At 37.0% G+C, this 24069-nt stretch overlaps 1 protein-coding gene across 3 annotated transcripts in view; it reads left to right on the forward strand.

Moving 5' to 3' along the window:
* Window positions 1-24069, forward strand: part of PDE5A (phosphodiesterase 5A) — a 151336-nt gene that overhangs the window by 98041 nt on the left and 29226 nt on the right. For all 3 annotated transcript variants that reach the window (XM_058666909.1, XM_058666911.1, XM_058666910.1), the window contains exons 11-14: window positions 1338-1397; window positions 14308-14454; window positions 19401-19526; window positions 21055-21149. In XM_058666909.1, the coding sequence (XP_058522892.1) occupies window positions 1338-1397; window positions 14308-14454; window positions 19401-19526; window positions 21055-21149 (428 nt within the window). The remainder of the gene's footprint in view (window positions 1-1337; window positions 1398-14307; window positions 14455-19400; window positions 19527-21054; window positions 21150-24069) is intronic.

The following is a 24069-nucleotide window of genomic DNA, read 5'->3' on the forward strand; positions in this document are numbered from 1 at the left end:
CAATAACAAACAGATAATAAAATAGTTAACATTCATCAAATGCATCTTTCATATTTTAATACATTTGGAAAAATTGTTTCTTATGTTATTTTCAGTGTATGGCAAATTTTTTTTTGAATTAGAACGTGTTTGGTTTTTCCTTCATTCAGTGTTTCATGGTATGAGACATTTACTAATAATAGACCAGTTCACAGGACCAATCTTAGCATTTTTTTTTCCATAGCCTGCCCCTGAGACATCGGCAGCAAATGTGAACAGCTATGACAACTCAGAGTCTCTTGGACAAAAGGCAACAATTCTTAGTTCCCCAGGTGTTTTTTTTTTAAGATTTATTTCTTGGAAAGTAAGATATAGAGAGGAAGATCTTCCATCCATTGATTCACTTCCCAAGTGACTACAATGGCTGGAGCTAAGCCAATCCAAAGCCAGGAGCCAGGAGCTTCTTCTGGGTCTCCCATGCAGGTGCAGGGTCCCAAGGCTTTGAGCTTTCCTCGACTGCTTTCCCAGGCCACAAGCAGGGAGCTGGATGGGAAGCGGGGCCACCGGGACTAGAACTAGCGACCATGTGGGATCCTTGTGCATTCAAGAGGAGGACTTTAGCCACTAGGCTAACGCACTGGGCCCATCAGCCTGATTCTTAAACTCCACAAGAGTAGCGCAGAGTGTCATGGAGTAGAAGTTGAAAGCAGAGTCCCTGGCTTTGCCCTCTTTGCAGATGTGACCTGTCAGCCTTGGTGTCACCTGTGGTTTATGGTAACCCTATAGGTCAGCACTACTCTTCTCACCTCCTGAATTATGAGTTTAATATGGTCCTTAAGTACCTATAAATGAAATCCTAGCCATATAACATTTTTGTATGAATTTTACCTTAATTATAGGCCTCATATGCGGGCTACTTCTTAGCTTCTTTCCATATATCAATACAAAAATGTCATTTTACACAAAGGTTGTTTTCCCCTTACATAAGCAAAAATAACTAAAGCCAGGTTTTGTTTTGTTTTGTTTTAAGCTGTTTCTTTGTAAATTTTCAGCCATGTTTGAGCCAGTAGTTATTTCTAATGTGTCTTATAAACAATGTTATCATGATATCAACACTGCCTGAGTAAAAGTTACAAGAGTTCTCTTGGAATGTAGGGGTGATAACTTTTTCTGAAGGAAGCAGCAGACTCGAAGTCTGGAACTTGGACTGTTGCACAAAGCAGCGGACGAAGCTTGCTCTTCCCGGGAGGCTGGCTATCTCGGGGAAGAAATCTTGGTGAAATTCCATGCTTGAACCCCAGGTCTGCATTCCTCATTCCTGCCCTCTGTAACCTGAGCTCTGCGTTTCTTCCATGTAGGTTCTGTCCTATCATGCTTCCGCAGCAGAGGAAGAGACAAGAGAGCTCCAGTCCTTAGCGGTAATTCTCTTTCCTTTTAAAAATTACCATTTACAATAAGATGCTGGACTTTATGCTTGGTAAATACTTCCAATGAAAGAATCTCAACTGAATTTGAACTATGGTACTGCAACAAGGTGGAGGAATCCACCATGGGGGAGGGTTTGGGGAGGGGTGGGGGGAATCCCAGTGCCTATAAAGCTGTGTCACATTATGCAATGTAATTAATAAAAGAAAAGATTTAATTAAAAAAATTCAAAACCAAATTAATATGCCAAAAAATCTCAAACCATGCAAATAGTGTAAGTTAATGATAAAAACTATAATTAATAGTGGTATGATCATTTTGAATTAAAAAAAATTACCATTTACAGACATCAAATTCCTACACGAGTATATTTTTCTTTACTACTAGTTGTCCCCTCAGCATGTGATAAAATTTGTAATTATTTAGGTAAATGCTCAAAATATATTTCAGCAACTCTCCTTTCTTTTGCTGTTATGATTTGCTGTCTTCCAGAGGTACAAAGTTACTGACAGTACGGGACAAAAGGCAACAGATTTTATTGACTTTGTGGTACATTACATGATTCTGTCTTTTCCCGGTAATTATTATAACCTTTACATCTACTTTAGGCCAACATTAAAATTAATTTTCAGCTCCTGGCGAAATGAATCCCAGTGACTACCAGGTCCATTATTTGCCTAATGACAACATAGAGTTTATTGTTTATCACCAAGAATTTATTCCACCTTATCAAGAATGAATAATTTATGTCTTATTTTATAAATTAATGAAAGATTTTAATATATAACCAAATGGCTTACAGAGTACTCTTTGAAATTGGTTTCAAATAAGGTCAGTGATTTTTGATTACACTCTGATTTAGTATATGATAAGAGAAAAACACATAGTATGTTTCAGCTCTTGGTTGGGATGGCTTTGATTGGAGTCATGAGCATTTGAGACAATGCATTTGCAATTAAGACTGCCTTCTGAATTCAGTGCCTTGGCTGTGACTTTCATAGATCTGCCTATGTGAAATGTGATGAGAGTCGATTAAAAATTGAGAGTTTGAATGGTAAATTGTCATTATCATCCTATGCTAACAGTGTCTTGTTTTTATGTACATTTTCTTATGTAAACCACATAAGTGTGTTGGAACCCTATGTATAACATATGTTATGGGATTATATAGTCAAAATTAAACTCAGATATTTTGAACTTGGTATTTCAAAGAATAATGCCATTAATCAATAAGAGTGGCAATTATTAACAAAAAAAGAGCATAATTGATTTAGATGAGATAAATTGGTGATGCTGGTAGAACAACCAAGTGAACTTCTTAAACTATAAGAAAAGGCAGCCTAAGTGATGATGAGGTGGTGGTGAGAACCAGAGGTGGGGACTTGGGGCTTGACATTCCATGATAGAGGAATCATAGGAGTTGAGAATGCAGAGAGGAGTATAGAAGACTGGGAACAGGTCTCAAGAATATAGGTTAAAATGGGAGGAGCACAAAAGCAAACCAGCTGCTAAGATGGAAAAGTAATAGTTAAGTAGGGAGAAAGGTTTACAGGAGTACAGTGTTGCAAATATATAAATGCCTCAAATATTCATGACTCTAATCAAGGTTATCCCAACCAAGTACTGCACCACACAATGTGTCTACTTACATATCAATGTGTTTTTCTCTCATCATATACTAAATAACAATATAATCAAAATTCATTAGCTGACCTTATTTGAAACCAGTTTTCAAGGAGCACTCCATAAGCCATTTGATCAGAAATTAAATCCATTCCCAATTTTGATCATGTGGAGTGGATTCTTGATAATAAACTCATATATGTCATTTTTTCTTGTACTCCATGTATTAGTTACCAGAAATTATAGAAAATATATGACTCTGTGAGACTGGTTGATTAAAGTAAGCTTAATGATCTCCAGTTACATCCATTTGTTGAAAAAGATAGGATTTTAGTCTTTTGTGTGGCTGAGTATCTTGGAGGATTTGTAGTAAGGTTAAGAAATAAGACTAAGATAAGATTGAGGGATTTGGTGATGAAGTGAATTCTGAGAAAAAGTTTCAATGGTGGGAAAACGGAGGAAGTATATTTAAAATAAATTTTGTTTAAAAGTCAGAGGGAGTGGAGAAGTAAATACAAAGGATATTGGCTGAATCATGGGAAATATTTTACTGTGAATTTGTGAACAGAGATTGCTCAACAATCAAGGGACCCAACTTGTTCTTTGACAACAGGGGAAGATATAGGCATGAGTATGAGGAGGACAATGCAAAACAAGGGAAGTGACATGGGTCTTGCTATGGCCTACTCAGGAGTCATTTCTGCTACCAAAATAAAAGGATAGGGATGCTAATAACCGCTACATTTTTTGCTCCTTTACCTGCCATGTTCTAAGTTGTTTACAACATAGATGGTTGTCATTATTTGTATCTTGTGAAAGGGAATTGAAAAAAGGGCATTTAGATGGGCTTTCTCAGGACCTCAGCACCTATTAAATCTGGACCATCTTGGATTCAAAGCCATTGCACAGCATTGGTGAGGCAGTTAGAAGGGAAGGGGATATGAATGTGGAGACATCTTCAGTTAAGTAAAGTAGTGGGTAGGAAACGGAATCATTTTGTCAAAACTATTCTTGGAACTTTAGATGAGTTTACCTGAAAGGTTAAGATTCTATGGAAAGTTAGTCTAACATGGAATTGGCTGTAATTATTTTGTGTTTTTCATGATGATGTTTGAAGCAATGAACAGTTTTTATGTTACAGTCAGGCATCACTTAATGATGGGGACATGTTCTGAGACAGTTATCATTAGATGAGAAATGGTGGACTTACACACACCTATTCATTCCATGTGACTTCCTGATGCAATCACAAGAATCTGTAATTACGAGACACAAGAAGCTGTTGCAGGTGTAACATGGCATAGTGTTTTTCAGTGAACTTTGATCTGTATGTGGAATACAGATCTAAAATAATGATTCATGGTTTAGGAATCACATAAGCCAGTAACATAGTCATTTATTATTAAGTCTTTTGTAGTGAACATAATTATATGTGCTATACTTTTATCCAAATGCAGTTCAGTTTGCTCATACCAGCATCACCACAAATACATGAGAAATGTACTCTGTAGAAGGCAAAGACAATCATGCTGTCATAAAGAATGGGAATATATCAACTCCATTATAATCTCAGATCACCATTGTCATACTTACCCCCTGTTGTTGTACAAAATGTTTCTACAAAGATTCATGCATTTAAATTTGTCATTTGCCTCAGGCCTAATTGTTCCAGTTACTTTTTTCCTCCTGAGAGGATATGCACTAAAAGTGTACTGCAGCTCAGAAATTATCACATGACAAGATACGTATTGGAGATCTTAGAAACTCTGCAAGGTTATTAAGTTAGTTCTAAAATGTTCCTAGGTTGTTTTAGGTAAATAAAAATTTAAAAATTCTACATAAAATGCTAAAAAAATCAACAGTATATTAAACTTTTTCACTTTTAAAATAGATGGTTTCTCAGAAAAATCTGAAAATTATTTCCTCAATTATGTTTATAAAATTAGCAAGAAAAAAAAAACACTGTCAGAGTAAGTGAAAATTGCTGCATTGTTGCATTGTTCAAAACCATCTGTTGTTCCGTTTGGGAAAATAGATTTCTGGCAGCTGCAAAGAGAAATTCAGGGTTACATAGCTTGCAGGTCAAGTAATTCATTTAAATTGAATTTCAGCAACTGCTTTCAATTCCAGTTTTCTGTCAGATCAATAGAAAATTCTTTACAGGCTGGCTACACAGGTGTCTGAAACACCCAACAATTACCAAAACTGTCCTTGTCCTATGTCTAATTACTTGCAGTAAAAATAACTTGTAAAGCTGTCATTTTTTTTCTTAATCTTCATTTTTTAGATAATTTGTTTTATTTCTATCAAGTGAACAAATTTCGTGTCTTTAACAATACAAGTAGGAGCATCGTGAAGGTTCCCAATCTACTCTTCTCTCTGCCTGCACTCCCCACACACACTTTTCCTTTCTTCTTTATTTTTTTTTTTATTTTTGCAGTAGCATACTTTCAGTTCACTTTTTACTCACAGACTGAACACATTAGGGACAGAACTCAACATCTAACAAGTAGGAAAGAAAAACCTTTGTTGTTCCTCAAGAGTATAGACAAAGGCTGTAAACAATAATCAAATATCAAAATGTCAATCTCACTCCTACAGATCACTTTTTTGTATTCTGTATAGTAGTTATCACAGATCAGGGGAAAATGATCTCAGTCTTGTGGAGACCGCCTTATTTCACTAAGCATAATGATCTCCAGTTGTATCTATTTTGTCACAAGACAGGATCTCATTCTTTTTATGGTTGTGTGTTATTCTATAAGGTATATTTAAAGCAATTTCTTTATCCAGTCATCAATTGATGGACATCTGTGTTGATTTCATATCTCAGCTATTGTGAATTTAGCTGCAGGGAACATAGGTGTGCAAATAGCGCTCTTGTATTCTGACTTTATTTTGATTAAGTATATTTCCGAGAATAGCATCTAGATGCATGGTGGAATATACTGTTCTCAAAACTGATTGTACTAGTTTACACTCAAACTAACACTGAATTCAGGTACTTTTTTCTCCCCACATCCTCACCGGCATTTATTGCTTTTTGTTTTTGTTTTTGTTTTGAATGATAGCCATTCTAAGTAGGATGAGGTAAAATCTCATTTTTACTTTTTTCCTGAGAATTTTTTCACAATCTTCTTTGAAGATTACCTATTCATGTCCTTTGCCCATTTCTTAACTGAATTGGTTTTTTTTACTTTTATTGAGTTTATTGAGCTCTTTATAGATTCTTAATATTAATCTTCTATCAGTTGCATAGTTTGCAAAAATTTCTTCCCATTCTGTTGGTTGCCTCTTCAATTTGTTGACAGTTGCCTTTGCAGCACAGCTTGATGTATCCCATTTGTTTATTTTTTGTTCTATCGCCTGTGTTTCTGGAGTCTTTTCCAAGGAGCTTTTGCCTCATACAGAGTTCCCCCAATGTTTTGCTTTAGTAATCTGATGGTATCAGGTTGTTAGATTTAAACCTTTGATCCATGTTGAGTTGATTTTTGTACAACATGTAACATAGGGGTTTTGTTTCATAATTCTGCAGATGTAGAATCCAACATTCCCTGAACCATCTGTTGAAGAGAGTAGCACTTTTGCTTGGACTGATTTCAGTACTCATTGTAAAAAACTACTTGGTTGTAGATATATGGGATAATTTCTGGAATATATATTGTGTTTCATTAATTTACATGTCTGTTTCTGTGCCAGTACCAGGCTGTTTTAATTATAACTCCCCTCTAGTATTATTAAAGTCTGATATTATGATTCCCCCAGCTTTGTTTTGGTTGTTTAAAACTCCTCTGAAATCTGGGGTCTCTTGTATTTTTCACATGAATTTTAGTCTAATTTTTTTTTAGATCCGAGAAGAATGTCATAGGTATTTTTATTTGGATCACACTGAATCTGTAAATTGCTTTTGTTAGTATGAAAATTTTGATACTTCTACCAACATACTAATGTAGAAGGTTTTTTTTCCATTTTTAGTTTTATTTCTTTTAGTTTTCTTCTGTTATTTTCTTCAGATTTAACCTTATAAAATGTATTCCAAGATATTTAAGGTTTTTTGTAGCAATTGTGAACAGGACTGTTCTTTCTCAGCTATGGAGTTGTTTGTACACACACAGACTATTGATTTCTGTGTTGATTTTATATCCTGCAACTTTACCAAACTGTCTTATGAGTTCCAGCATCTCTTAGTAGAGTCTATGTTTCCCCTTTATAGAGGGGAACCTCTATAAAGGATATAATGTTATCCACAAGCAGGGATAGCTTGAGTTTGTCCTTGCAGTTTGTACCTTTGTACCCCTTTGATTTCTGTTTCTTGGTTAATGGCTCTGGCTAAAACTTATTATACTAAATAGCAGTGGTTAGACTTAATTTTGCTTGCTAAAAAATGTGTTCTGAAAAGAATTAAACAATTTGCTGAAATATATGAAACGGTTGTACCCATCTGGAAAAGCTCTCAGATTATAACAGAGAAACTGGTAAGAAATTCAAGATCCTTATTTTTACCCCTTGCTTGATTCGAATTGCTTGTCCCATTTTTAATCTAATCTTTTCTTAGTTTAAAAGTGGGTGTAACAGAAACAGAGACTTAAACAGAACATTTTGCCAGATACCTTTTATTGATCCTAGTTGTATATTTTTAACATAACAATGGAAGAACCCTAAGTGACAGCTATGGTAACTGGAAAGGTAGTTAAAATATCAGAATGTAACAAATGTTTCTAAGCCACCAGAAAGTGACTGGTTGGATGCTTGTTCAGTGTTGACTGACTACCTTTTCTGCCTTCCTTGCCTGCTAGAAAAGCAGTCAAGAAGTATATATTAAGGTATACAAACCCCTCAGTTTTGCAATGGAATCAGTGCTAATTCAGTTCAGTCTTTTCAGCTTCTGCCTTATTGTAGTGTCTTTAATCAGAAATGATCTATCCAGAGGCCGACAAGCACTGATCCTGAAGGGTTTCCTGTACCAGAATAATGAGATGAGAAGCCTAGTGCTTCAGGCAGATTTCCTGGGACAGGAATCACCTCATCTGAACTTCAGCCTCTCAGAACCAGAAACATCACGTGGCCCCAGTCTCTGTGATTGCTGCAAGAGGCAGAACCAGGCACCTGACTCAAATCTGTGACAGCAAAGAGCAGTACAGATCAGAATTCTTTAAGAAATATGATCATCACATTCCTTCGCAATTTAAGAAGCCTCAGTGGATAGCCAGATTATAAATGGAAAAAACTTTAGAAGATGAAGAATTGATCCTAGGATCAACTGGCAACCAGGAACCTGGAATCCAGGATCTCAGCCCTAGTGGCCTGGGGCCTCCTAGAAGGCACCCCATTTCTCCAACAATGCCACAAAAACTCTATAACAATCCTGCAGAATTCCAGAGGGCCACTAATTGACACTTTTTTTTTCAATTCTTTGTTTTTCATGATACATTTCCTTAGGCTCCTCCCCCAGTGTTTTGCCCTATTTGTAAAATTAGTTTAGTCCCTCAACAACAGGTACATGTTCATCATTCTTCCATTTGAGTCTATCCTGACATGATAGGTATAGAGAATGGTACAGCATTCTAGCATCAAGATATTCATTGCCCTTTCTATATTTCTTTCTCATTTGCATTTGTATTCTCTTATTCATTAGAGAAAGATGATTGCTAATAGACTGATAAACTAATGGTCTAAATTTTTTAAAGCATGTTTTGAAGCATATTCAAAGTGAGAAAGGGAAAATAGTTTTCAGTTAAGTCAATGTGATGGTTTCCAAGGCATCTTTACCCAAAAATCTGGAACTAAACTGTTATATATTTAAAACAGAGTGACTAGACTTCATGGTACAAATGCTACCACACCCTACCACCTCTGACTGAGCAGTAGGAGTACTTGTAAGGACAGACAAGGAGAACTGAAAATAGTTGGCAGAAGACAGCTCCTTGTAGCCATGAGACAATCTACCCAATATCTTATACTACTTTATCCATGAAAATAATTTCCTTAGAAAATAGATCTTTGACATTAAAATCTATCTTCCTCTTAACATTTATACTGAACAGATAATAAGAAGTAATGTAACAAAATGGCTTTATAAAATACTGAAGTTAATTTTAAGAATTTGACATTTATGGCAGAACACATTTAGTCACAGCCCTTCTTTGCAGATTTAGCAAAGAACTTTCTCAGAGAGTAGCCTTTTCTTAACAGCTGGCCATTGGGGGTTGTTTCCAGTTTCCACAATTTCTATTTTGGCTCTTGAGATTTGATGTTTCAGACCTAAGGCAGGCAGGATGTCTTTGATAACAGCATGACCTTTTCTATGTATAGAGAATACACAATTGAGCAAATTGTGTAGCCAGATAGCTTTATTTTTGCCTGAGGTTTCCAGAGACTTTGCCACAGGATAAATATAAACCTTTTTCATGAGGCATCCACCAAAAATAAGAAACTTGATTTTCAAGTGGTCATTATATTTTACTTTACCCAAGTATATTATTTCCCATTAATGTATGCCTTGTGGGTTTCAAGAAGACCATGTAGTTTATGAATTTATTACTATTTTCATTTCTCTATGGAATAAATAAAAGGCACCCTCCATACTTGTATAATAGGGAAACACATGTGCTGTTTCTGCTGTATGAATGGCCTTCACAGTGACCAGTAATCTTAGTTGAACAAAATAAGGACTAACATTTATCTTAAGTCACTGATAAGCTTAGAAAGATGAATTTCAACTACGGAGAGTGATTACATGTAGACATGAGTTCCCTATGATTGTGTTATTAGGGATCTTTCATGCTAGCTCCAAACACATTCCGGTTTTTGCACTTTAAAACTGCATATGTCAGTTATTTATGTCTCTTCTATCAGGCTACTTTAAGATTTCTTTATTTTTATTGGAAAGGCAGATATGCAGATAGGAGAGACAGAGGAAGATCTTCCATCTGATGATTCACTCTCCAGGCGGCCACAATGGCCAGAGCTGAGCCGATCCAAAGCCAGGAGCCTGGAGCTTCATCTGGGTCTCCCATGCTGGTGCAGGGTCCCAAATCTTTGGGCTGTCCTCCACTGCTTTCCCAGGCCACAAGCAGGGAGCTGGATGGGAAACAGGGTTAGAAGCCGGGATTAGAACCGGTGCCTATATGGGATCCTGGCATGTGCAAGGCGAGGACTTTAGCCACTAGGCTACCATGCTGGGCCCTATCAGGCTATTTTTAAGTCATGATAATAATATCACTACATGATTGCTGGGCAAGCTTCTTTGATCGACTTACCAAGATAATTTATAAGCATGCTAAATGATATGAGAGCTAGACAAATCAAGAGGCCTTGTGATTTCAGGCAAAAATATGATAACTCTGTGCCACAGCTGCTGCTTCTAGAATAAGTATACCACACAGAATTACAGTGACCAGAGAATCTGGTATGGATGCTGTCACCATCCCCACTCCTGTTGAGTATTCATTACTGCTAGTGCAGGAACCCTTTGTTCCAGGGCAAGGTACGGGAAATCAATTTTTAATACCTGGTAATAGTAGGCAGCATCAAGATTCTTATGTCATTGTCATATACTAAGCCATTCTACTAGTGAGCCACCCAGTGAATTATACCAATAGATGGAGAACTTAAGGAAAAAGCATCATGTGTTACTAGAGAAAATGTAAACCCTTTGTTTATAAAGTAGAATCAATCCTGTACTTGTGGGGAGTGATCCGGACTTGATCATTTTAAGTAACTTCGTACCAGAGATGCTAAAAAGTAGAAAAATTTGGGTTGATATTTTATTACCCTGCGTTTCCAAAATTATTGTAAGAGAATTGATCTTGATTGACATAAGACAAGCTGAAACTGATTTTCAAACTGTACTAATTAAATATTCATTATGCTGATAAAAACATAATTAACATTTTTCAAAAGCAAATAGGATGAGTAATTGAATTATACAACAACATGTTTGTTGTTTCTGTCTCCGTCTGGTTCTTTATGGTCTGTGCTGTAACTCTTTGCCAAGTTAAATCTATATGAAAAATCTCTGCATAACATTGAGAACTCTTTAGGTGCTTGAGAAATAAAGTCCTATTCATTTATTCATTCAATATTTTCTCTCTACTCTATGCAGGCCTTGTATTAGACACTGCAAATACAACAATGAATAAATAGTTGTATAGATATGACATAATAATTTCATACTATATAATGATAGGAACTGAACAGTGTGAAGTATAGGACATTATGAAATTATAAATAGCTATTCCAGAATTTATGCTCTGAAGCACCGCAGTTATTGAAGTCTTCTCAGGTATCTCTGTATGCATTCTTGGTGCTCCATCCTTTGCTAGTCAGTGTTCTAACTTTCACACAAGGAGGTGGGGAAGGCTGATTGCAGGCTACACTGTAAGTCCCCAAGCTTCAGGATAATGCTGTGTCTGGGTTCTGGCTGCTTCAATATTACACTAATGTTTTAAGAAATCCATAAAAAATGCTATCATTTTTAACTCAGAAACTATTAAATCTAAGAATTAGTCTAATCTAATTTCATCACTTCACAGTTTGAAGAAATAGAGAGGTTCCATTGGGTTTAGTTTGACAAAAGTCTGTGCAACATCAGGTACCACATGCTTCACCTTGCAAATGTTGCAGCTGATTTATGATTTTTATCAGGCCCTGAGGTCACTGGGAAATAAAAATAAAAATATTTTAATGACTGACCATTGCCTCTGCTAACTCTAGACAGTCTGCCTCTCAGATATCTCTGATTCCATTTGTGAATTTCACTTCTGGGGTTGATGATTATATATCTGAAATGTTTTCTAGAATGTGACTTCAGTGAAGAATTTCCTTTAAATAATCACTCAGGACCAACTAATTTCTTTATTAGACTAACAGATTCAATCAAAAACCCATAAGAATATATATACCACTAAGCTGTTTATTAGATTGACTCTTTAACTCAATGAGTTTGTTTTTTTGTGGTCCATATTTGGCTTATGTGGCATGAATTAAAAGTATGGATCCACAAGAGCTTAACTTAAACATATTTGAATTGAGCTAAATGCTGAGGCTTCATAACTCACAGGCATGTGTTCTCCTGTAGAGAAATGGGCAATATTTTGGTGGCTTAAGTGGTATTGTGGTTGTATAGATTTTAAATGGAATTATTAAACCATCAAAATATACATACCCATTTGTTTGTATAGTAACTGTTGATATACAGAATATTTAAAGTGTGTTATCTTTATTAGTCTTCAAAGATGATAATGCAATATATTATAATGTCCTCCTTTAAGAAGTCAGGCTTGGAATTTTCCTTTTTGAAAGAGTTACAAAAAGAGAGGGAACGGGGAGAGAGATCTTCCATCCCACTGATTCACTCCACAGATGGCCACAATAGCCAGGGCTTGGCCAAGCAGAAGCCAGGTGCCTCATTCAGTCTCCCACATGGGTAGCAGGGACTCAAGCACTTGGACCATCCTCTGCTGCATTTCCTAGGCCTTTTGCAGGGGACCGGGCTATTAGTGGAGCAGCTGGGACTGGAACTGGCCCACCATGCCACAATACCAGCCCCGACTCAAAAATTTCACTTTGTAAATTCTACTGAATAGCACCATCACATAAAAAGCTGTTAACATCTACAATTATATCTACTTGCTGTGTCTCAGAACTACGATATATTTTAATGCCCAGCTGTTTTAGTAAAAACTTAGAATATTTTGTGTTATGATGTGATAAGAGTGGTAGGTTTATATAAAGTCACCATTATCCCTAAGCTTCCCAGGCAAACAGCACTGAATCCTCTTGTCGTGGTCAAAGAAGCAGACTTTAGAAAGAAGACATCTGAATGGTGTCTAACTTTCTCATGTCATTAGTAAGCCATCCTCTGAATCCAGAAACTCAGTGTCCCCAAGCACAAAAAGCTCTAAAGGAAGAGGCTTGTGTGTCTACATGGAGTCAGCTAACACGGTCTGAGTTGTGGTGTGTGGCGTGACTGAAAAACCAAACAAAACCTGCTTTTCGCTCCATGGAGAGGGGCTGGGAATTAGAATGTGCCTGGCGAGCAGTACAAGTTGTGTTGGCTCCCTCTTCCGTGTAGCTTTTAGAGAATTCTTTGTGGAAGGAAAGAAAGAAAACTTCCTGCCATAAGAATAATGATGCCCTGAGGAAGGAAACATCTGTTCTCCTGTCCAGTGCAGTGTAAGGAAAGCAGCTGTTATCTGCTTTGAGTTAAAAAAAAAAAAAAAGGTGGGCTTGTGTCCACCTCTATGCTCTCCCTATGGAGATTGACAGGTCCACCATGGATGCTCGAGGCTGGTGTCAACAACTAAAGCCTTTATGGAAACATTTTCAGTCCTTCTCTCTCTGTCCAGTTCAGCCGACACTTTAGCCCATGGAACTAACTTAACAAAATGCATGTTTTCTTGTCTGACAAGAGTAGAAAGAGGGTGGCATTCTCTGTTTATAAACAGGTTTGGGATCCGGAAACAAAAGCTGAAGACCAGGATGAGCAAGAGAACATGCAGGTGCCGTTAAGTGTGGTGTGGTACACTGGGGCTCTAGGTTGTTCTGTATGATTTTATTGTTTATCCATTTCTTTTCCTCTCTCATCAAAATGGCAGGAAAGCAGAGTTAATAACATCTCAGATATCTATAGAAAGCCTAAGGGGTTTAGGGACCTGGTTCCACTTTCTTCATCTTTCTTTCCCAAATTGAATAAAAAGCTCTTTTCGTTAGGTCAGTCTCAGCCTGATGTGGCTAAGATGTTTCACCAAGTGTTGGCAGAGTAAATGCAGAGTAAATGGGAGATCTTAAAAGGAGTTCAGCAGAGAGCAGGCTCTTTCGTAGGAGAAGTAGAAGGGACAGTGGAAACACTAATGGGAAACAAGAAGTTATGTTTGAAGAAGTTACCAGTATTTATTATGATTGCATGGATCCCAGCCCAAACCCCTATGATGGTGCCAGAATGATTACTCCATACAGAAGTGTTGAATGAATAAGTACAGGGATGCATAAAGGAGCTAAATCATTAGGCATCTTCATGCTATTTAAAGTTCTAAGTACAATCTCACAGCAGCATCCCGTGCTCTCCTCCTAAGTTAACTGGACCTATACTTCTTACTGCCATGTGGCTCAGGCTTTTTGAAGTTGTCCCTGTACTGTTATATTTCTAATGCACTACTTAAAAAGGGAAAACAATGACCACAGTGTGCTATATTCCTACAGCAAAATTTAAAAAGTGTGTGAACCACTGTGGCTTTAATCACCAGCTTATTGTACTTTCGTTTTCTCCTCAAACCTAAGGCTGCTGTGGTGCCATCCGCCCAGACTCTTAAAATTACTGACTTCAGCTTCAGTGACTTTGAGTTGTCCGATCTGGAAACAGCGTTGTGCACAATTCGCATGTTCACTGACCTCAACCTCGTGCAGAACTTCCAGATGAAACATGAGGTAAGAGTGGTGTCCTTTAGGAAAGTTTGTGTGTGTGTGTGTGTGTTGCTACCTAGATTGCATCCTCTAGCCCAGGGGTGAGTGTGAGGGGAATGTACTGAACTGGTTTTGAGTGCTAGTAACGAACAGGGATAATGAGGCTTCATCCATGAAGGTTCTGTCACCTAGTGCATACCTGATATTTTTAAAGAAACAGAAAGACATATGTTAGGTTCTCCGCCATGCCAGCACTAAGTTGAAGAACAAATGAGAGTGGTACAAGTGAGAACCATGCAAATGGTATAGAACTGTGGTTGAGGGGTGAGCGTGGCAAGAGGAGCAGCTGGATAGGAAGGTAAGAAGGTTACACAGGACCTTGTACACCATTCATCGGGAGTGCATGCTGGAAACAGTGGTGAGGCGCTGAGGGATCCACAGCAGGGCAGCCATGGGGGGATGCCCAAAGCCATAACAGTGCTCAAGGGAGAACAGAGAGGAAGGGGATTAGTGTAAAGCCAAGCGTAGCTGGAAGGAGATCACCTGTATCAGCTGAAGATGAAAACTGATTTTAATCACTTAGATTATCTTATTCTCCTCTCAGGAAATGGCAAGACTTTAATCAATGCCTTTTGTTATCAGTTAGCTGAGATCAGGGAACTCTGTAGCATCAAAGAGTAAGGGAGAACAGAAGAGACAGCTGGGGAAAAAATCCTCAGTAACTTGCCTTCAGAGTTATTTTTCTGATCAGCTTAATGTCTGGCCTCTCTATATAGTTTTCTTATCTGAAAAATTAAATGTCTTAAAGGCCTCTACCATTTAGCATTCCATTAACTCATAGGATTGAAATGTATTAACATACACTATGTACTCAGCACTAGGCCAGGTGCATATTTCAGCAGCGGGCTCCCTCTGCTATCAAAGGCCTCTCAGTTCAGAATAAAAACAAAGGATGAATACAGATAAGATTAATACAGCATCATTAGTGGCCTTACTGGGGTCCTGATTCTAGTCTTTTCTTTCCCTTGGTTTAACCAAATATCCTATGAGATCATTTCAAACATTTGTGGACAGTAGAATTAAAGTGTCTATTTTCATGCAAAAAAAATTGAAATAGTTTTTTGTGTAGTTTTTTTTTTCATAATGTGCATTTCCAGAAATGTTTTTGAAGTACCTGTTCCTCTTTCTTGGGTAGGAAAAAAGAACAATGGGCCATAGACTTCTCTAACAAAACTTAACTCTTGTGAGAAAGTGTTAAGGAATATAATGTCATTTTATTCATAAAGCTCTCTTCCAAGCTTACAAGCAAAGGAACTGAGACTGCACTGTCGAGTGGGAAGATTGTGGATTTTGAGTCATAGATCTACTAGCAATATGTCTTATTTCCCTGGCTAGTTGATCTCTCAACATAGTCACTTGTATATTCACAAGGAGTAATGGTATTACCCCCCTACACACACACAGCCACTAAGAGTCTTAATACATTTATACATGCAGTGCTGATCCATGTATCAATGTGCTTTTTGTGTATGTGTGCACCTGTGTCTCAGGTCCTACTTAACACTCAGAGTCCGGGTCAGTTATATTCTTGGGCCAGATTTTATGGTTACAATCATCCCGATTTCTTTATTGTTACTTTATTGCAGTTTACAAGCCTCATTTGTAGCAGCCTTCTCTAGTAGTGGGATGAAGATCTCATTAGGAGCCAGAGATTCTAAACTGTGAATCTGAACACTGCATCTTGCTGGTTGTAGGACCTGTGAATCTACCTAACATCTCAAATCCTTTTCTGTTCCTGAGAGCTAATATTCTTGAAGCTAGTGATGATTCTGGTGAAAGGGCTTGTTCAGAAAACTAGTTGTGGTCCCTTTTTTTTTAAATGAAATGTATGTAAGTTGATATTTTGTTCTTGCTTGGCTTGAGGGTAGCATTTGAGAATTAGGTAATGAAGATAGGTATTTAAACTTTCTGCTGCAATATTTATTATCTTCTCTTAGATTTTTGTTCATGAGGAAAATATTTCTTCTCAATCTGATTCACCTACCTTCTTTTTCTGTTTGAATAACCACTATTCTGGATCTGGCCAACATCAACTTTAGCATCCTAATCGTTCTGAATGGCCTTCCTGCCATACTGCCTCTTCTGTTCTGAGTATTTCAGATATTGCTGTCAGTATAATGTTAGGATGATAAAATTAAAATGTTACTGCTAGAGAAGGATGTTAAGATTTATGAAGTTGCTGTGACAGAGAACATTTCATATTGATGGATGTGTCTTCATGTCTCTGCTTGGCTTCTGAATCCTAAGTTACTCTTCTGTAACAATTGTAAGCACTGCCTCTTGTTGCTCCCTGCAACATATTCTGAATGTGCTGTGCTTGTTTTTACCCTCTGTCTCTTACATGTCATTTTTCTCATGAACTGTGCCTGCCCTACTCCATGCCACAACATACTTTTCTCTTCCTCAGAGCCTGACTCACTGTCTCTCTCCATGAGAGGACTCTACAATTGACTTCATGCCACTTGGGTCACAGCTTAGCAGTTTATAAATTTGCACCCTTCATGTTATCTTTATTTCCTGGATATATGCACTTTTGCTATTTTCAATGCTGAGTCAGTTTCCTAAAGGCAAGTCCTGACCTGTTTTCTGTTTCTTCCATTTGTCCCTATCACCTTAGGAAACCTTCCATAATTATTGGTGATTGATCCAATGTGTTACAAACATATTCTCTACAGTAATCCAAACAGCAAGCAACTATAAATAATTGTGTACAAAATATAGTTACTGATTTGTGTTTTTAGCATATCCAAAATTTCCTGTATGCAATTCCGAACCTCCTGATAAAAAAATCTGAAACTGAGCTTAAATGTAGTTGTTTGCTAACTGTGACATCCACTGGGGTATCCAATTCTGTTAAATCTGTTTTAACAGAATCTAATAGAGTAACTTATCAGAAATTATGTTCCACAGAGTCGTTCTGATCACTGTTTCACATTATATGGCATGTGTGAATATGTATTTATATCTGTACACTTATGATTAAAGGGTATATACACAGGTTAAATTTCTGCACTTTACTGTGTAATTTTTAAAATTTTATTGTTATTATTACTTTCCATGATACAGTTTTGTGGGTATAGAGAATCCCCCTTCTTTACTTTCTCCCACCCCATATTTCTACCCCCACCATTTCCCCCCATATTATTACAGAAGTATAGTCCTTCAGTAAGTTACAAATTGAACATTGTAACTTAAGTGTATTATTATACTGTAGATATAGGCAATGGCAGAAAATCTAATATCAAATTGTCAAAGTGTATTTAACAGTTTCACTGGGAGCCCTCTTATTTGAGAGTAGAGATGCATACTGCAATGTATCTTTACTTCCCAGTTACTGTGCAGTTTCTTGCTGCATTAGTTTTTTCTGTATCATGCTATTTTATAGTTCCTAAACATTTCAAAGACAGTTTATAGCTCTTAAAAATTTCTCTAATAACTGGGCTTGGCGGCGTGGCCTAGTGGCTAAGGTCCTCGCCTTGATCCCATATGGTCGCTGGTTCTAATCCCGGCAGCTCCACTTCCTCTCTGTCTCTCCTCCTCTCAGTGTATCTGACTTTGTAATAAAAATAAAAAATAAAAATAAAAATAAATCTTTAAAAAAAAATTTCTCTAATAAGATTAATCCACCATCTTCTGGATGAACTTTATTCAACAATGGTCATCATGAAAGAAGCCGCAGTGTACTTATGGTGAACATATGTCAGCCATAGGCATGCGCAAGTCCTCTGCTTGAAATGCAGCAACTCAGGAAGAGTTTGGAAACATTAGGTTCTTTGTTATCAGGATTCCCTGTGAACTGAGATGTAGAATAGAAACAAAAAAGATCTGAAGAGAAATGGGAGAACGTGAAAGCATTCAATTTTCTACCAAATCCTCAGTCAGCAGTCTCTATCACAATGGAGAACCTTGTTTAGGCCTACCTCTGTGGGCGATTATATCGTGTTGAATATTGTCAAGGCAGCATTCTTTACTCTGTTACTTTTTCCATTTCCCCATGGCAATGCTCTTTGTGTTTCAAGCATCTGAGTGATATATGCAAGAGAGCAGCACATATTTATTTTTGCAAATCCCCAAAAGTCTAGTAAATCATCCGCATTTGAAGAAAGGTTAACTCTGGTGTTAGCACAAACACAGCATAGCCATGCTTAGGGCCCCTGAGTCCCAGGGTATTTTACATAACACACCACTTAGATGTTGAATCAAACCCAACTTGTGATACTTGCTTAACAAGCTATTCTTTTTTCCATCTTTGAAAGTTGTTTTTTTTTTTCTTTCATATGGACCCCACAGCTTTATTTTGCATATATTTTTTCCCAAAGGTTACCTTTTGAAAGCCAAGGAGTACTTCCGCCTGGATATTTAATCATAGTTTAAAAGAACAAAGATTTTTATGATAGTGGGACTTGTAGCTCTAACTTGTCCTTGGATGTGTGCTGTATACTTTGTTTGCAGCCCAGAACTTTGCACTAAATACCTTTGCAACTGCACACCACAGGAGTGTGGGAAGAATTTGAGAGTGGCTGAGATGTTGGCTCTCGCGAAGTGCGTTCTTGTACATATGAGTTTTTACTCTTAATGAATGGCATATGGCTACCTTACCATTTGAAAAGCTAGTTAGCATCCTACCATTCCAGATAGACCTCTCTTAAAGATATCTCACTTTTTATATCCAATCTAGCTAATTTAGTGCTCAACTTGGTAGACTCCAGAATCAAACTGCTCATATTTCTAGCATTGTGACCTTCAGTAAGGTCTGAGTGTCAGTTTTCTTGTCTGTGAAATGGTCAAAACAGTAATATGGCTCTCAGCAGTTGTAGAGGGTAAAAGTGATTGATTTGTATGGTGCCTAGAACATATGGTGAGATAAGCTTGAGCCATTATTGTTACTGTTTATGCTTTATTTCCTAAAGGTTCTGTGCAGATGGATTTTAAGTGTTAAGAAGAATTATCGGAAGAATGTTGCCTACCATAATTGGAGACATGCTTTCAACACAGCTCAGTGCATGTTTGCTGCTCTTAAAGCAGGCAAAATCCAGGTAATTTTTAGAGCCATCCATATAGTTGGGACATTCTGCTACTTCTTAGTAAAATGTACAGCACAATCTTCCAAATTTCTTATGCTGCACTACTTACAAATAACATTTTTCTAGTTAAAGTGGATTAATGTGGCAACATACTTAGTTACTAAATTTTATGCATACACAATGTAATGTAAAGTTTTGGGGATAAATTATGGGTGCTCTGAAACATTTAGACTGTAAATAGTTTTGGAAAAGTAAGTATTTCTTACAGAGGAGAGTACTACAGTATTTAGAAAAGTTTAAAAGTATATATTATTGTTATTTCTCATGTTCACACTTAACCTGCTCCATCATAGAATTCTTCAACAACTACTCCAAGACTTGCATGTAGCTACACAGATAATTCAAGGATTCTCCATTGTGCTTTGTCTTGGAACACTCAATTTTACAAGTCTTCATTTGTGTTAAGGATTTGGTTTCATGTACACTGACCAGAGACTGTTTAGAGGGAAGATCAATAATGAAAACATTCAAGTAATTCATTCCTTCCGAGGCCAAATTTTATCCATGTCCCTGTCCTTAGATCAATTAGTTATTCTAGGTGATTCTAGGCATCCATCATGTAGCTGTTTTTAATCCAGAAGTCCCTTGTTCATTTTAAACCATATGTATTCTAAAATATAGTATTCTGGGGACGATTATAGGGTTTACATTTTAACTCAACAGATCTAAAAGAACTGATTGTTGCCAACAAGGAAGTTGATATTATAGTATTTCCTGCCATAGCAAACATTCATAAAAATTAGGATAACTTATGTTTGGGGGTTATGGAAAGGACCAGAAGATTATCACCACTGAAAACTATCCTGTCTTTTTGTAAGAAATAAAAAAATATATGATTTTTTTTTTCAAATATGTTGTAAAGCCTGTATAGAATGTTGAGAGTTCCAACAGAAAAGAGGTGGCGATAATTTTATCCTATTTTTTCTTTTAATTAATAAAGGAGTGCAGTAGTATGGGTAATACAAAAGGCAGGTGCTCAAAATAAATACACATTTCAGTTGGAAATGTATTATGCAACTTTTTAAAGTCAAATTTGCATTCCTAATAATTTTTTTCTGATGTTTCACTTAATATTCACATCTTCACATTCCTTAAGGACCCAGAAACTGATAGCACAGTACTACAGCAGACTCTGCCGGGGACTGAAAGAAAGAAACTCAGGATTTTTAGAGCTTATGATGTTTATTGCATGTATATATATTTAAGAATTAGTGAAATTTACTATAGACAGACAGATTACTTTCTATTGATAAGGAACATCTGTTATAGCCTTATCCTGAATGATAAAATGCAGCCAATTTCCTGGATAATAGGATTCTAGAAAAAAATCTGTGATTGTAAAGCAATATACATATACCTATATATATATATATATTATATATTATATATAGTGGGAGAAAAAAAAACACAGAAAAGACTTAACACACTCCCCTTTACTGAGTTATGTCTTTCTCTCTCCTCCATGCCTTTGATCATGCAGAACAAGCTAACCGACCTGGAGATACTTGCCTTGCTGATTGCTGCACTAAGCCATGATCTGGATCACCGTGGTGTCAATAACTCTTATATACAGAGGTGGGATTTTCGCCAGCGAAACAAGGAAAAGTTACTGCTACATTATAGGACTGTATTTTTGTTAAACTTAGAGCCATACCAAAATCTGATGGCACACAACTTCAATTGGTGAAGGTTCTATAACATAATCTGATTACATTTAAGGGAAGTGGAAAAAATAATATTATGTCCAATCTTCTGTTGGTAATGTTACAGCCCAAAGTTGAAAAAAAATTTATGTTGAGATTCTTATTTTATTAGATAATTACCAGGACTTTTGCTTTAGTTCATGTGTACACAGCTTAAGAGTTTCTTTAGAAAACTATTAATACCAGTTTGGAAAAGGTAGAATTTCACCCAAGATTAGAAAAGATAACATTTGAACAGTGCTTAGCTCAGTCCTACATGCTTAGGAAGTGCTAGGCAGGAGGCAGCATCTGGTATTAATGAAGTATTACAGCACATCGTTGAGGAGGCTGGGCTGTACAGTCAGACCTGGGTTCAGATTGCTTCTCTGCTGCAGTCTCTGCATGGCCTTGGACCATGGAAGTGGGGTTGGTGTCAGTTTGTCGAGATTGTACACAGTACCAAGTAGCATTCCTGATCCCACATTAACATAAATGTTAAATCATAACAGTAGGTGCTAGAGATGGTTGTACCATCACCACCACAATCTCTCCTGGACTGATTCTAAGAAAAAGATCCCTGGAACAGGCTATGTACAACATGTTATGCCATCACCTGCAGGGCCTACATCTCATGTGCTCCCCGTTTTAGTTCCATCTGCTCCACTTCCAATGCAGCTCCCTGTAATATATCTAGGTGAGCAGCAGAGGATGTCCCAAGTTCTTGGTTCTCTGCACCCACCAGAAGCTCCTGGCTCTTAGGTTTGGCCTGGCCCAGCCCAAGCATTGAAATCATTTGAAGAGTGAATCAGCACCTCTCCTCACATCATCTCTCCTCCCTTCTCCTCTTCTCTCTACAAATCTGCCTTTCAAATAATAATAATAATAAACCTCTTTATTTAAAAAAAAAAGAACATGATACCAAACCTTATGACAAGACTATTCAGACACCTTCAAAGTCCATACAGAAGTAGCATTTGCAATAGCAAATAAGATCTTAAAAGTGACATATGTTTCATTAAATCTTTAAGTTATTGTGATATTTGTATTTTTTTCCAAACATTTGATTGAAGACTTACTACTGAGCATTTTCTTAAAGTATGCAAATGGTTTAACTAATGGAGAGATCTCTTAAGGAAATTCCAGCTGTCTGATATCTAGAGAGAATTCCAGAAAGCTCTCTAATCACATTCCCTTTATCTAAACAAATGGAAAACTTCATGTAAAAAGAATTGTAGGGATGTAGCAACCATGTCCTCCACTGACCTTTGATGGGAACAGATAGCAAGCTCTTGCTCCAGTGTCAGGGTCTGGCTGTTTCCTCTTGAAAATCCAATGTTTTGGAGAACTGACTGGATGGCATGTCCCTTGTCCTCTGGGCTCTGCCATATGAATTGTACTCCCCATGGATAATGAGATCAATTATGAAAGGGAACACACCAGCATGAAGAGATTAGCAGTGCAGAGCCAGGACACATGGTATAGCTTTAGGATCAGCCACTACCTAGAGGTCAGCTTGGGTCATGATCCCCCACTGCTTCAGAACCGGATGTAATGTGATTATACATGACCTCTCATGTATGTATTGCACTAGAATGCCACACTGCTCTACTCTAGAGTGAAAACAAAGCACAACTGGGGTTTTTTTTCTCCCCTTTGTTTATTTAAAATAATTTCCCGCAAAAACATCTGGAGAAATGTCCTTGTCTCTTCAAAAAAATAAATGTCCTGGGAAAAAATCATAGACTACAGTATCTTGCTTTCACATACAGTGCAAGGCAGATTTTCATCAAGTAATAATAACTTTTTTTTTTTCAAGTTAGAGCAGTTGCAGAGATTTTTATTTCTTCCTACATCTTTGTGGTTTGAGTAAGTGAAGCCAAGAATTTTCCAGGGATGTTTCCTTTTTTTCTTTACTTGGTGGTCAATGAGTATACTCAAAGTAAGATTTTGTTTAACCAGGGAACTCTTGGGAGAATAGGACTACCATAAACATTCCCATATAAATACCCATCTAAAAAGGCACACTGTGTCTGGATCTGATCAGATATTCAAATCAATATGTAAAGGAAACCTAAACAATAAAAGGAGACACAGATTTAAGTGCAATATTGAAAAAAAGAAAAAGTGCCATGTAATAGCCAAGTTATAGAAACTAAAGGTTTCTTCATTTTTTGAATCTCTTCGCAGAAGTTTTTTTTTTTTGAAGTAAGATATTCTTTGAAGAGGAGGATGTCTCTTAATTCATTATATAATTCTTTGATAAGACTTCCATTATGAGGGAGTAGCACATGTAGGCTGGTGAAATACTTAAAATAACAGTTCACTGTGCATGCTTAATTTCTCCCATGTAGATGAAGGAAGGAGTGGCCTGAGGTAGATAATGAATTATTATTTTTCAAATACACAGTAACAAGAACAAAACATGTGAAATATAGACACCCAGTAGAGGATCTGTAACACTTGGGTTGGATAGAGAATTTCCTTGCATTAGCATAACAGCTAATATATACCTGATAGATAATGAGCAGTTACTAGCTCTTAAGATTCTGTTCCTATCTAAAGAAATTGTCATAATCTCATGAAATAATGGGGATCACTTCAAGAAAATATCTAGTGAGTCCTGCATTGTTTAACAAGGGGGACTGTAAATGCTCAACAGAGAAAAAACAGGCTGAGACCATTAAAGTCCAACTTCACTTTTCATGGAGGAAGTAGACTTAACTGGCTTGTAAACAGTGGGTAGGATCTGGAGGCAACAAGATAAAGATGTCCCAGGAATGCTGCAAGGTGGACATTTTCATGAAACTGATGAT

Source organism: Ochotona princeps, chromosome 7, assembly GCF_030435755.1.
Source record: "Ochotona princeps isolate mOchPri1 chromosome 7, mOchPri1.hap1, whole genome shotgun sequence".
Lineage (NCBI taxonomy): Eukaryota > Metazoa > Chordata > Mammalia > Lagomorpha > Ochotonidae > Ochotona > Ochotona princeps.